Here is a 13,212-nt window from a genome sequence, read left to right as displayed (position 1 = left end):
GGCAGAGATGGCCTGGCCTGGTCAGTGCCCGGCCGGAGCGATGCCGACAGCGAGCACGGGCACTGCGCGGGACCGTCAGCTCCACCATCCATCACAGCCGGCCGCGCTCAATGCTTTATTGTTCTAATAATTGTGCAGACACGTGGAAGGGGCTGCCTCGACATTCGCCGCTTGTTTGAGGAGCCATTTCCTTCGYTGCTCCGCCTGCTTTTCCATCGGACGCCGCATCCTGCTCCATTCCCGGCCGGCGGGGCAGGAAACAGCGTCCCCCACGTCAGGAAACACAGGCGGGTGCTGGTCCAGATCCCAGCTGGCAGCCAAGCCCTCCCCCTCAACAACCCCAGGAAAACAAAACAAACCTTTCATGAGAGTTTGGCGTTTACATGGGGGATTTTTTCTGCCATCAACAGGTAAAGATGGTTGCAGGGACCATCAGGGTGTCCCAAACGTGTCACACCTTCAGCATTGCTCAGCTCTGTGATCAGAGCAAGTCTGACCATGGAAACACCAAACACCAACAAGAGCACGGAGCAGCTCCCAAAGGCTCAGAGCAGAAACACCATTTTTAACTGTGAATGGCTGTGGGAGTTGCTCAAACCACAAATCTCTACCTGGTCTGTTCCTGCAGAAAACCATGAAGCACCTCTGCTWCCCCAAGCCAGGGCATTACAGAAAAACCTGAACATCTCAGCTCCCAYTGCAAGAATAAGCCCACAGTGAATTTGTTATTATCTGTTAGCAAAGCAGCAGCTTCCCACCAAGGCTGGAATTTCCATCTTGGTTTGGCAGGCACGGGGCTGTGAAATGATTACTGTGTTTACTTTTCCTYTGCTAACTATAAAATCCCATTCCACTGCCCTGCCAAGAATGACTGAAGCTAATAAAATTCAGGCATTTGGAAGAAAGCAATAATAAACCTCCCTTTTGGGGCCTTTATGATGAAATTTCCCCACTCCAATCAGCGATTATGCTGCATTCATGAACACTAGTGATGTCTCCAAGTGCACCCAGATTGACTCAAATCAATATTTAGCTTTGCTCGAGACTGGGAGTCTTTCTCCTTGTGGCAGCTGAAGGCAGAATCACTGAACAAGGCTACAAGAAGCCTTTGAAAAAATAGCTTACAAGAATAGRAGGCAGCATATATAAATATATRTATGTATATGTATTTGTATGTATATATATACACACAAAAAGTAGGCTTTTCAATTACTTAAAAACCTATAAAAAGTACACACACACGAATGCCTGAATTTACAAATCTCTCTCCAAATGCACTGAAAGCCTTTGTATGTATTTATATACACATACCTGCCTATTCTTTAGGAGTTTTTTAGTGTTTGAAAGCCCATAACGTTCCTGTGTTTACATCTGCCACTCCGCCTGCTGCTGAGGCAAAAACACATTAGCTGCTGGGGGCAATCTGTTCTACATCATACCTGAGATGGCTGGCACAAGATAAAATAACACAGACCTGAAAAACAGCCTGAAATCAAAGCCTGTGCTTGGTTTGGTCACGTAGCCACATGGAACGGCTTGATCTGTGCTAGGAAATGGTTGTTTCTTAAACAGCCACGGGAATGAGAGCATCCAAAGAGGRGATGAGAAGGAAGTGATCACTGCTGCTCCTCAGGGAACAGAACAGGAGAGAAATCAGACCTTGCTGGGGCAGTGACCAGAGCAGGTTGCTCAAAGTCAAGCCTAGGAAATGTTAGCACACAGGCAGAGGAGCAGACACTGCCACRGCAGCAGAGAAATCTGCTGTGAATGCCACGGGCTCTGCAGCCCTGGGAGAACCCCTGAGAATGCAGCAGGGGACTGGGAAACACCACAGCCACTGTCCATGTCCTCCTCTCCTGGCTTGGCATTGGCACAGGATAGTGTGACCCTTGGTCCTCTCAGGAAAGGGCACCAGGTGCAGGATTAAGGCCCCAGAGCGTGGGCACAGCACTGGCACCTGCAGAAAATGTTCTGTCAGAGCACTGAGATGACCAAAGAGTAACGAGACAGARGTCAGGACAGCAAGGAGGTGGTTCAGGTCATCTCTCACACTGCTGCTCCCCCACCAATTTCCACTTTTGATCCACCAAACCGGGGGTAGGACAGAGCACATTGCTCCCACCCTGAGGCAGCCCCGCTGCTGGGTAAAAGCCCATTTCCAAGGACAGACGGAACAGGCTCCACTGTGCTCTCRCTCCTTATCCTCCTGGAAAAAGGTGCCAAGAATTAGAATTCCATTTTTCGAGAGCAGCAGAACAAGCCAAGGGCCTGTCAGCTTGTCCTAAAACAACCCCTGTTGGCTTGCTGAGAGCGCAGCCAGCATTCCTGACACACACCAGCGTCCATCGCCCCCCGGCCCCCCCATGCGGCACRAGGAGCCAAAAAACCCTCTGAATGTTCTCTGCTGAAAACGCAGCCAAAGAGTTTTTCTGTTGAAAAAGCAAGTTTAGGTCCAAAAAGAAAGGAGGTTTTCAGCGAGTGATTTTAACTAGGCCCTCTGGCACTCGACAGTTCCTCTCTTGTTATCGATGCTAAGGGTGTCGTTAAGAGATGAGGCTCCACCGAGCACGAATGTGAAGTCRCAGAGCTTTAGCAAGGGCTGTTGCCATGTTCAATATGTTATTACAGCTCCATCACCACAGGCACAAAGAGCAGCAACTTGTCTCTGCCAAATCCGTCTCCGAAATCACTCCCCCACTCCATCCCCTCCAGCAGCAGGCAAACACCATTGATTGCTGTTGCATCTCCTCCACAGCTTCCACCCCACGCTGGGAAGGAAGGTATTAGCATGAAATACCCTCCTCCTCAAAACACAGCACCCAGAATCAATCTGATGGGYGTCACAACTCCCTGGCTTTTGTTGTGTGAGTCAGGGCCCTTGACGGGCWGCATTTCCTCACCATGGAAAAGTACAGAGCCAAAAATGTGCTCGGTGCTGTAGGTGCATGGAGAAGTCACCCAAATTGATCCCAGGAAGATGCTTGGGCAGTAGGGGCATGCAGGGATGCTGAACAAGGAGGGAGAAGCTCCAGTTCACCTGTCAGATGTACCTGCTTGCAGGTTGGCAACCAACTGGTGCTGCCTGGCCACCTGMACCAAYSRGACAGATCCCCCAWAAYCCACCCCAAAGGGTGCCTGGATCCSMCGGGAGCTGRAGCAGTGCTCCATCCCYRACAGMACCCAGAGCATGAGGGGAAAGGAGGAAAAACAGATCAGGCTGAGACTGCAGGAGGAGAAAAAACCAGCCAGGATGTCCCTCTTGGTACCAGGACTGAATTCTTCCCTGGACACTTACTGCAGGTGTGGGGCTCCTTTTAAAAACAAAACACCAGAACTGGCTGAGCACAGGCAGAAGGGGTGGCTGGAACAGCTCTCCTGACCTTACACCATCCCCATGCACTGCAGACCAGTGCCAGTTCCTGCCACAGCACCACTGTCAGCCCCACCTGAGGACTGACAAAGCAGCAAACCAGCTCTCCTCTCTCCTGCACTTCCAGGACAAAACAGGGCACAATAGAGCTCTTGCTATCAGATAAAACAGATACACACAGCTCGTACAAACTCCCCGGAGATGGAGAAGAAAAGTCTCTGTGAATCCACACCCAGCTCAGCACACAGCCTACTGCAAGCACAAAGAGCCAGCGATATTTCTTCCAATTACAGGGGTGAGGCACACAAAGTCAAGGGACTTTCTTTCCCTCCAGCAGATCAGGTGAGATGTGGCACTGCGTGAGCCTTGTAATATTGACTGAGTGGAACAGAAAGTCCAATTATGTAAATGATGAAGCAGGTTCCCGAGAAGCAGTCAGCCTTATCACGCCGTCCTTTGCCACTGCTGTGGCTTGAAAGGCAATTTAAAAGGTTGTTTTGGATGTCGATCACCACAAACGAGCTGAAGGAGTGTGAAACAACCTGTGCTCSAGGCACTGTCAGTTCTCCTGTTGGTTTTGCAGCTGCCCTGAGCCTTGGCCCTGCTGTCTGTGCCTTGGAGACCGCTGAGGCTGGAGCAGACAGGGCAGGGGAGAGCTCAGGGAAGGGTTGAGGGTTTTTACATCCCACCTCTGGAATGCCTCTGCAGCCCTGGAGGGCTTTTCCTGCCATACCTGAGTCTCTCAGGCCACAGTTCAGTTCTTTGGCCATGGGAACTTCAGCAGAGAAATGGAATAAAACCACTTGTCTTGCAATCATGGTGCTCCTTCCCTTCACCCCTCAGCCCAGGGCCAGCTGGAGGAGCCAAACATCTCACAAGGGCCATGCAACACCCAAAATCATCTGTTTTCCAAATGAAACCAGCACGAGYCCATGCATGGGATGGAGACTCCAGATATTCCTCAGGCTGTTCCTTTGGTTTCCCAGCCCACGCTGGTGCATGGCACAGCTGCTGACAGCTCCTTGCAGCCACCCTGGCACARTGGGCAACAGAATGGACTGCCAGGCGTGCCAGGAGAGCCACTCAGGCACATGTTCCCAAAGGTGAGTGTTCACATGCACTGAGCAGGGGTTGACACGCTCACACTCACCCTGTCCTCCCATGATTTGGAAATTATCTTCAGAGCAGAGAGTAAAGCAGTGGAGAGCAGGGAGGGGGGATCCAGCCAGAAGTGTTTGTGCTGTGGCAACGTGAACAATGCAAATATTTCATCTTTTAAATATGTTTGGAATGACAGAGAATGCCAGCATGTCCCTCATCTTCCCAGAAATAGCTTTGAATCACTGCTGCTCTAACGTAAATTCCCCACCCCACCGAATCATTTTTTTTTTTTGCAACCAGATTTTTATCAGGCAAAGTCGACAGAGCGAGCAAGCTCACGGCAGTGGGGTGGGTGCAAACACAGGAGGATCCTCTTGACTCGAAAATTCCACCTGAGCTGCTGGACACGACAGCTCCACACCACTCCTGTTGGGCACCCAACTCCATGGGCTCAGCTTCACAGGGAGAGCCCAACCGCAGGGAGAGCTAAAAACAACTGCTGTTCTCTGCAGGGSAAGGAGGACAAAAGCACGAAAGACACAGATGTGTTTTAGCCACTAAAATAGTTTATTTTCACTGCTCAGGTCTGAGGTTAGAGCTTCTTCCCCAGCAGTGCATCCTCCAAGGAGCAGCAGTGAGGCCACACAGCCTGGGCAGGGTTCACATGAGCACCCCACAGTCCTTGGGACAAGAAGTTCTTTTCATGGCAGCGCATTTGAGGAATTTCATTTCCTACAGGGTTGGTCAAGCCAGGCACTGGCACAGGTCTCAGCATCTCACTGGGGTTTTGGGTGACTGGGATGGAGCACCAGGGTGCTGGCAGCATTGCTGTGTGCCCTGTCCATCAGTGCCACCACAGCTCCACAGGATCCCTCTGCCTGGGTGTCCCACAGGCTTTGCTGGCAGCCAGTCCCTCCCCACCAGATGTGGGCACAGCTGCAGCTGGCCAAAAAAGCATCTCCTTCCTTCTCTCACCGCAGAGATGCATGGCTGGGGAAACCAGACTTGCTCTRCCACTGGGTACCTGCTTGCAGACATTCCCCAAAAGTCCAGGAAACAATCCCAGAGCTCTTTTGCCCAAGTGAAAACCAACCTCCAGCAGGGGAGCCCAGTGTGATCCCCGTGTGGACTCAGAGGCTATGGGAGGACACAGGGAAGGCCGGCGCTCTCAGCTTGTTCCATTCCCCAGCTCCCCGGTGCTATTGTTCCCCAGCAATAAATCACGGGGAGGCGCTGGAATTCTGGGCCGTGTTCTGCAGGAACAGAGGCTCTGAGGGAGCCTGGGGTGCCAGAACCGAGCTGCTGCCTCTCTATGCCCGTGAATTCCCGGGTGAGCGCCGTGCCGAGCCCTCGGCTCCCACGCATCCCGCAGGAGCACCGCGGCTCTGGCGGTTCAAAGCGGCGCTGTGTCCACCCCGCAGCCCTTCCCCCAGCCCTGGATTACTCAATTAGAGATTATGCCTTTGCCAGTTACCTCCAAGCCAACTGGGGCCTCTGCCAAGGTCAACACAAGTTCCAGCCAGTTTCATTAATAACTGCGAGACCAACCCACTGGAAACTCTGAGAGGTTAATCCCAGCAACAGATCGATGTTCCCATAACAAAGCCACGGAGCACAAACGCAACTGGTGATTTAGCAGCCAGCCCAGCTATGTGTGCTGGGAGCTGTGGCACTGCCCCTCTGCCCTGTACCAGGGCAAACCCTGCTGCCATGGGCCAGCACTGCCAAGGCAGTGGCCAGAGCAGCGAGGAGGAAGCAGAGCTCCCGAAAGGCTTTGCTCTGTCCTCGGTGCCCTGCCAGCCTGCGGCCAGGGCAGGAGTTAGTTAGCAGGCTGGCCAAGAGCCTTTTCCATCCCASAGCCTGTCTTCCAGGAGTTCATTGTAAATTGGGCTCTGGAACGGGCAGCCAGTGTGAAATTTGGCATGTACGCTGCTGGCTTCAATGCATCATTAAAAAGGCATTTTGAATGTGTTAATTCCTCCTATTTCAATTAATTGCTTTTAAAGCTACGTCAATATGCATCAAAGCAAAATACCCTTTGCCCTAATTTCTGTTTTGCCATACCTATTTCCTGGCAGTGGTGCTGTCTTTTCCAAGACACCCCCCKCCCACTTTTCTTATTCCATTTTTCAATCCATAACACAACAAAAACAGCCAYGCAGAAAGGGAAGAAATTAAAACCTTTGCACAATGTAAAGCAGAGTCCAAGTCCTAACAACACATGGCTTCTTAATTGCCTTTTTCCATCCACGGTTGTTAATTATTTTACAAAAGAGGGAAGTGGCATTGTCCCTTGTACAGATGGGGAAATCTGAGATAGAGAAAGGGGAAGAGACTTACCCCTGGTGACCAGCAGCCTGCCAGGGCAGATGGCAGCAAGGTTCAGGTTTCCTAAGCCTCCACCCAGCCCCATTCCCGTGGGATTACATGGCTCCCTGTAAGTGAACTCTTGCCAGAGCAATAGGCACTCATAAGTGCAGGCAGCCAGCCCCTGCAAGGGGACTAAATGCACATCACCACTGACTCACATCCCATAGGAGGGAGCAGCAAACCACGGACGTGGTAGAAGAGCAGTCTAAAAGGTGGGGAGAAGAATAAGTGAAAGCATAAAGGAATCAGGAGATGGAAGGGGAGGGGCAGGATGAGGCTCCAGCCCTGGAGAGGGGAGAGCAGGCACTGATGGAGCAGATGTGCCATGTTCACTGTCCCTGTGGGGCAGGATCACGGGCAGCAGCAGCTGAGAATGTGTGTGCAGGGACAGGGATGGTGCACAACATCCCTGCCCTGCTCTGGGGCACTCCTGGCTGCTGCTACTGATGGAGGTGCCTGACTTTATTGGAAAGAAAGCAGAAGCCACCGAGGGTCCTGGGAACCAGCTCCTGCATCTCTGCCAAGAACACGCCTGGCAAAGCCACATCACAGCAGCTTTCCCAGCCAACCCCACATCCAGGCGTGCAGGGACTGAAAAAACAGCCCTGCTTTAGCTGCTCTGGTTATTGTCAGCCAGCTCGAGAGCACCTTCCTGGGGGGAAAGCATCAGCCCCAGCTGGCACAGAGGGCACAGAGAGGTTTTATTTCTCCCCAGCWGACTGAGCTCACCAGAGCTCTCCAGCCCAGGACCACAGCACTGAAGCAACATGACAACGTGCAACAACAGGGAAAAAGAAGGTGAAGTGGGAAAAAGCAGGCAAAAAACCAATCTTCTGCCCTCTGGCTTGAAAAGAAGCACCAGTGTTTGAGGATATGAGCAATGTGAGGTTCATAAAGAAAGGTAATATCTTTTACTTGTCCCAGTGAGATTTAGCTGAAAGCTGGTGCTTTTGAAAGGCACGCTGCCCAAAAATGTGTCTGCTTTCTCCAGTGGGAAKGTACTGATCCAAGAACTCCTCCTTATAATCTAAGCTTTACTTGGAGTGAGGCTGCAATGATACTGAGAAAGATCTAAGGGGCCCAACTCTCCTCCTGTTTGGGATAGTTAGATTAGAAAAGACATGAGAAATCCACTTCTCTTTGGGGGAGAAAAGACTCTGAAGCCTGTTCCCAGCAGTTTGCCCCATCAACTGCTCAATCTGTGTTTAGAGCCCAGATTACAGCTCAAAACAAAGGCCTTGGAATCGTGCTGACTTCTCTCCCCCGGGCTGAAGGTTGGTAAATCCAGTTATCAATGGTTATCAGGAATGTGCCAAACTCACACCCCATCACAGACCTGATTCTGCATCTCAACTCTAAATCAGGAGAAACCAAGACCACGTATCCACTGCCTGAGAGCAACATCCAGTTGTTGGATATTACAGTCATAACCCCTGGGACAGCCAGGCTGGCGCCCAGAGCGTGTAACCAAACCCCTAYCCTTTTTATGGAGGGCTTTGTGGAGCTCTTACTGTGCAAAAATGASCTCAATCTGCAAAATCACCGTGAAAACCAGTCCTAGTGCTGTTACCCCAGTGAGTAAACCGAGCTCCTCCCCATGCAGTGACTGAAGCTGTGAGGAATGGGGTAACGGGTAAGAGGACAACTCCTGGGATGCTCTGTCTGAACAGCCAGCAGTGTGTTTAGCAATACTGGGCTCACGTGGTGCACCTCACCCAAAGAGCTCACCCAGATAAAGCATGTCCCAGATAAAGCATCGAGCCACTGGCACACTCTGAGTCAGCAGCACAGACAGAAYAGCAAATATCCCTCTCCAGCTCTGGTCACTGGGACATGTCCTGCCACCGTGTGTGTCTATCACTGCTCCAGGACACACGTCTCACCCAGCACTGAGCCTCTCAGGAAGGGTTTTATCATCTGTCCTTGGTGGTGAGTTCAGAGCCCAGAGCCAAATTAAACCATGGAAGGGCTGTGGGTGAAGGACAGCCTCAGCTCTTACATTTCCCCTGCACCCACACACAGAGCAGCTCCTCCAACACGCTGAGGCTCAGAGCAATGCACATTTTGGCTTCAGGGGCTTTTCCACCACCTTAATGTCCATCAGCAGTTTACAGACTAGGCTGAGCACAACTGCTCAGAACTGATGCCAAAAGACTGCTATTAACCCCATTTCCCAAGCTGCAGAAGCTGCCATACCCTGTGCCCCAGAGCTGCCTTCAGCTCCCAGAACCACACTGAGATCATCCAGACTCRCAGTGAGCTCCACCAAACCCATTCTGGAAGCAGCTTAGAGCAACTAATCCCAGCTCCACTAAAGCTCTCACAAGTCAGGGACACCACATTTTCTTCTTCCTTCCAGACTCTAAAATTACAAATGGCTCCACTAAGAGCAAAATCTTGTCTTGCTGAATTGTAYCTCAGCTTTCTCGCTCTTTCATTAACAAATATTTTAAGCCCCATGAAATGCATGTAATTCTTGGAAACATGTCACAGACCCAAGAAGCAAATGCAGCCCCTAAAGTGATGAACTAATTCCTCAAGAGTGGCTCTGCATATCAGAAACAAATAGTTGAGACAATCCATGGTTTTCTGGTGGGAAGCAGAACAGAACTGCTGGTGGGAATAATGCACAGACAGAAAAGTCATCCTTGTTTCCTCTTATCTTTGGAGAGGGATATTTTTTGTTTTAAGGTGCATTTTCTCCATCAGCCATCCAACCAACATCCCCTGAGGATGTTCTATGCTTCAGAGCCTTCGGGCCTCCCTTGGCATCTGAACTATTCCAGAGCTAAATATCCTAGAGGGATCTCAGCCAAAGCCCACTGGTACTGTAGGGATGAGAGATGTCTGAATATCCCAGCTACTCCCAAGGAAGAGCTTTCCTGTCCGTATGTTATTTCAATCAACTCCCACAGTATCCAGCACACCATCCCCATCACCCTGGCTACTTTCCTTTCATTTCTCTACAAGTCCAGCTGCACCAGCCCTCAGCACATTCATCCAGCAAGACTTTSCTGCCCACCAGGAGCATGTCCAAACTCAAGGTAAAATCAAACACAATTTACCCCAAGAGAAGATGAAAGTAAATCCATGCACACAAGCAAGAGATTTCTCTTTGCAACATTTATTCCCTGTGCAGAGGGGACAATTTTAAGTAAACGATTTGCTTTGTTAAATGAGACTGGGACAAGGGAGGCTTTCCTGGGGAAGATTATATTAAAGAACCGCCAGAAACTGATTCCAGCCCTTCAAACACCAGGATTAAATAAAGAGATGTGATAAATGAGAAGCATCAAGCAAAATCAAATCAAGGCAGAGCATCCAGAAAAGCCAGACATGACCATCCTTAATTCAGCCTACAGGAGCTTCCATATCACTCTGGTGCATCTAACAGCCCAGGAAAAAAAGGCCATGACTGTAACAGTTCTGGGGAAAGCTGATAAATGCTTCTGTTCCCCCAAAGTGGTCACCCCAGCTCAGGGAAAAGCATCCAGCAGCACCAAGCACTGTTTGATGGACTGGGATCCACCATCCACACTGAATTCAGCAGCTGAACACAAACCCAAATCCCAGACCCCATACCTAGCTGGCAGCACTGCCACCAGCCCCTTACCTTGGAGAGATCCTCGGTGCCTCCCTGCTGGCTCTGGCTCAGGAGGGGTGAGTGCCTCAGCAGAGGGTCCTGCAGCAGCTCCAGGCGTGGCCTCTTGGTTTCAATGAACTCCAAGTCYGATGGCTTGGTCAGGTCAGAGAGATAGGAATGGCCCTCGGTTCTCAGGTGCAGCTCCTGAGCTCTGGGGACAAAGGGAAAGGAGCCTTTAGAAAATAAACTACCTCTGTTTCCCCTATTCTGTGATGCAAACCACTCAAGGAGGACAGGGCTCAACATCTGCCCATTTTCCGGAAGGATCCGCGTGGGGAGGGCACTCAAACATCTCAGGTCTCTGCAGGACCACCAGCATCCCCCTCCTCAGCACCATTACCTGGAAAAYSCCASTGCCACCTCCTGTGCCACCCATGCTGTCCCCACACCAGGACAAAGTGAACCACGCTGCAGGTCTGAGCCTTCCCTGTCACACCACATGGGTTGGGCTGCTCAGAAAAAGGCAAAGCTTGGAAAATCCTCAAATCTGCCCCATAAATCCTCCTGTGCCTCCAAGACCAGGCAGAGCCCCCTTCTGCCATATTTGGCTTATTTAGCCAAAGCTACCTGCACCGGTGTTTATATTTAGCACCTTCTATAGGAATAMCAAAGATTGTACGTTGGGGAAAAATGCCTACTCCTCCGTGGCTAGACAGCAGGGATTTATTTTTCCAGGATGGGGGAGGAAAGAAAGCAGCCACATGTAGCTGCACATCTCTGACACAGACCTGGCAGGCTGTAAAGGCACATTACCCAGAGATAGCAACTGCACCAATGAGTCACRTGGAGCTCAAACATCTTTTACCTGTTAAATAAGATGCAGTTGGTAATACCTGGAGAGTGGGGCTTGGTTTTGCTTTTTTTTTACACAAATGTTGAATGTTTTTTTGTAGCTCTGTTTTCCTTAGCAGGATTCTCTTGTGGGAATTGTGAAAGGATCCTACAAAAATACATGAAACCTTTTACTATGCCCTGGGATCAGCTTTGCTGCAGCAGCTCCAAGGGTGTGTTTTTAACACTTCAGGCAGAAGTGTCTCTTAAAAAAGTAAAAATAAAGGGAAGCAGGGGAGATTCAAAGCTTGTGAAAAAACGTGAGTTTTCTTCTTTTCTCCTTAAACAAGATTGTTGCAATCCTCCTGAGCAGTGGTACAGTGTCCTCCCCAGGTACCAAACACAAACTTAACAGCCTTTGGAGCTGCATGAAGGGGAGAGAGGGAGAAAAGGGTTGTTTTGTCAAGAGCAAGCATAGAAGACAGGGGGTCTTATGCCTCATTTTCCCCTCACCCACAAACTGCAACTGCTGACTGTGAACATCTCAGAGAAGATGGCAARAAGGGAAGGACACAGAGTGCCCTGGAACCAGCAGCTATAATGGCTCTGATGGCATCCAGGGAGAGGATCTGGTAAAAATCCACCTTCTCAGGGGCACCACTGCCCTGTGCCCTCCCCTGCAGCAGCGTGGCCAACTGAGCCCAGCTCCAGGGAGCCAAGATAAACCTGGGAGGGTTATTTTTTAATTTAACCATCAACAGCAGGCACACAAAGCACGTGCATGCCAAGCTCTGCTGCCGTGGGTTTGGCATTGGCATCGGGCAGCAGGTTTGCTGCTGACACACAGAAACAGAATCTGGCTCATCCTCTTCCTCCTCCCCAGCAAAAATGGGGCAGGAGAACGCTCCAGCACCGCCTTTAGTGCTCCAATGTCCAAGGCATGCACTGCAAACCTTTCAGAGCTCAACAGCCCTGAAATCTGGCACTGGAGCACAGCTCGCTTCACCTGCAAACACTTTCATGCTGAATGATCCTCAGATTTTCTCAGCAAGCCCAGAAATCTCTCCTGGCACCTCTCAGGTTTCCTGCTGGCTGGTCCCAGCCCTTTATGCAATCCCTGCCTGCCCACAGCTGCATGCTGGYATTTCAGGCTCTGCTGTAAACCCCAGGAACAATAAGCAACTGTTAAGCTGGGCAGGTGCTAAAATATTCCAACACCCAAAGCTCTGCTGTGCTGAGGCAATTAAAAAGCAGATATATTTATTTTCACTCCTTCCCTTTTATAAAGGCCACATTACCAAGATGCTGCTAATTGACACAGGAYGCCTCCAAGACCTCTGCAGTTGTCAGGAACCTGAAACAACTGCTCCTCTTGGAAAAAAACCCCATGGATCCCCAAGATAAGAGCAGCACTCAGCTTTACAAAGGCGGGTACTCACAGCGAGCCAGGGGCCACGCCAGGGAAAGCAGCTGCAATGTTATAAGGTGCTATTTTATTTCCATTTCCACATCCACTGGAACGGCTGTTAACTTTATCCACTGGAATTTCCAGCCGCTCCCGAGATTACTTTGCCCAACACAACCCGCTCAGCCTGTCCTGGCTGCAAACACAAAATGCTTTTGCTTGAAGCCTTCACACCTTTCACTCTTCACATCCACACCTGCAGCAAGCTCTTTGCAACAGACTTTATACAGCAACAGCATCGCTGTYAGCAAAATGACTCTGCCTGAAAAACCCTCCCATTACACTGAGGTTGGGGTTTGCTGCATTTTCCAAACAGTTCCCATCCGGTTTGTCCCAGAGATTCCTACTTGGCTGAAGGGACAGAGCGCTTTAATTGCRAGTGAGTTGTGCATAATTAAATGAAGCAAAGCAAATGCCAGCGTTAATTACAAAGTGGGGCAGGTCAGCCTTCACCTGAGCTCTTCCCCACAAACACTGAACTGCTTTGGAGGA

At 50.5% G+C, this 13,212-nt stretch overlaps 1 protein-coding gene across 9 annotated transcripts in view; it reads right to left on the bottom strand.

Annotated features, from left to right (window-relative positions):
• The window catches only part of NCOR2 (nuclear receptor corepressor 2), a 218,035-nt gene that overhangs the window by 117,182 nt on the left and 87,641 nt on the right, over positions 1–13,212 (bottom strand). For all 9 annotated transcript variants that reach the window (XM_057378826.1, XM_057378825.1, XM_057378832.1 and 6 more), the window contains one exon: positions 10,455–10,635. In XM_057378826.1, the coding sequence (XP_057234809.1) occupies positions 10,455–10,635 (181 nt within the window). The remainder of the gene's footprint in view (positions 1–10,454; positions 10,636–13,212) is intronic.

Source organism: Malurus melanocephalus, unplaced genomic scaffold (assembly GCF_030028575.1).
Source record: "Malurus melanocephalus ecotype Western Australia unplaced genomic scaffold, MMel_1.1 scaffold_377, whole genome shotgun sequence".
Lineage (NCBI taxonomy): Eukaryota > Metazoa > Chordata > Aves > Passeriformes > Maluridae > Malurus > Malurus melanocephalus.
The sequence above is the reverse complement of the archived record's forward strand: the minus strand, read 5'-3'. Positions and strand labels throughout refer to the sequence as shown.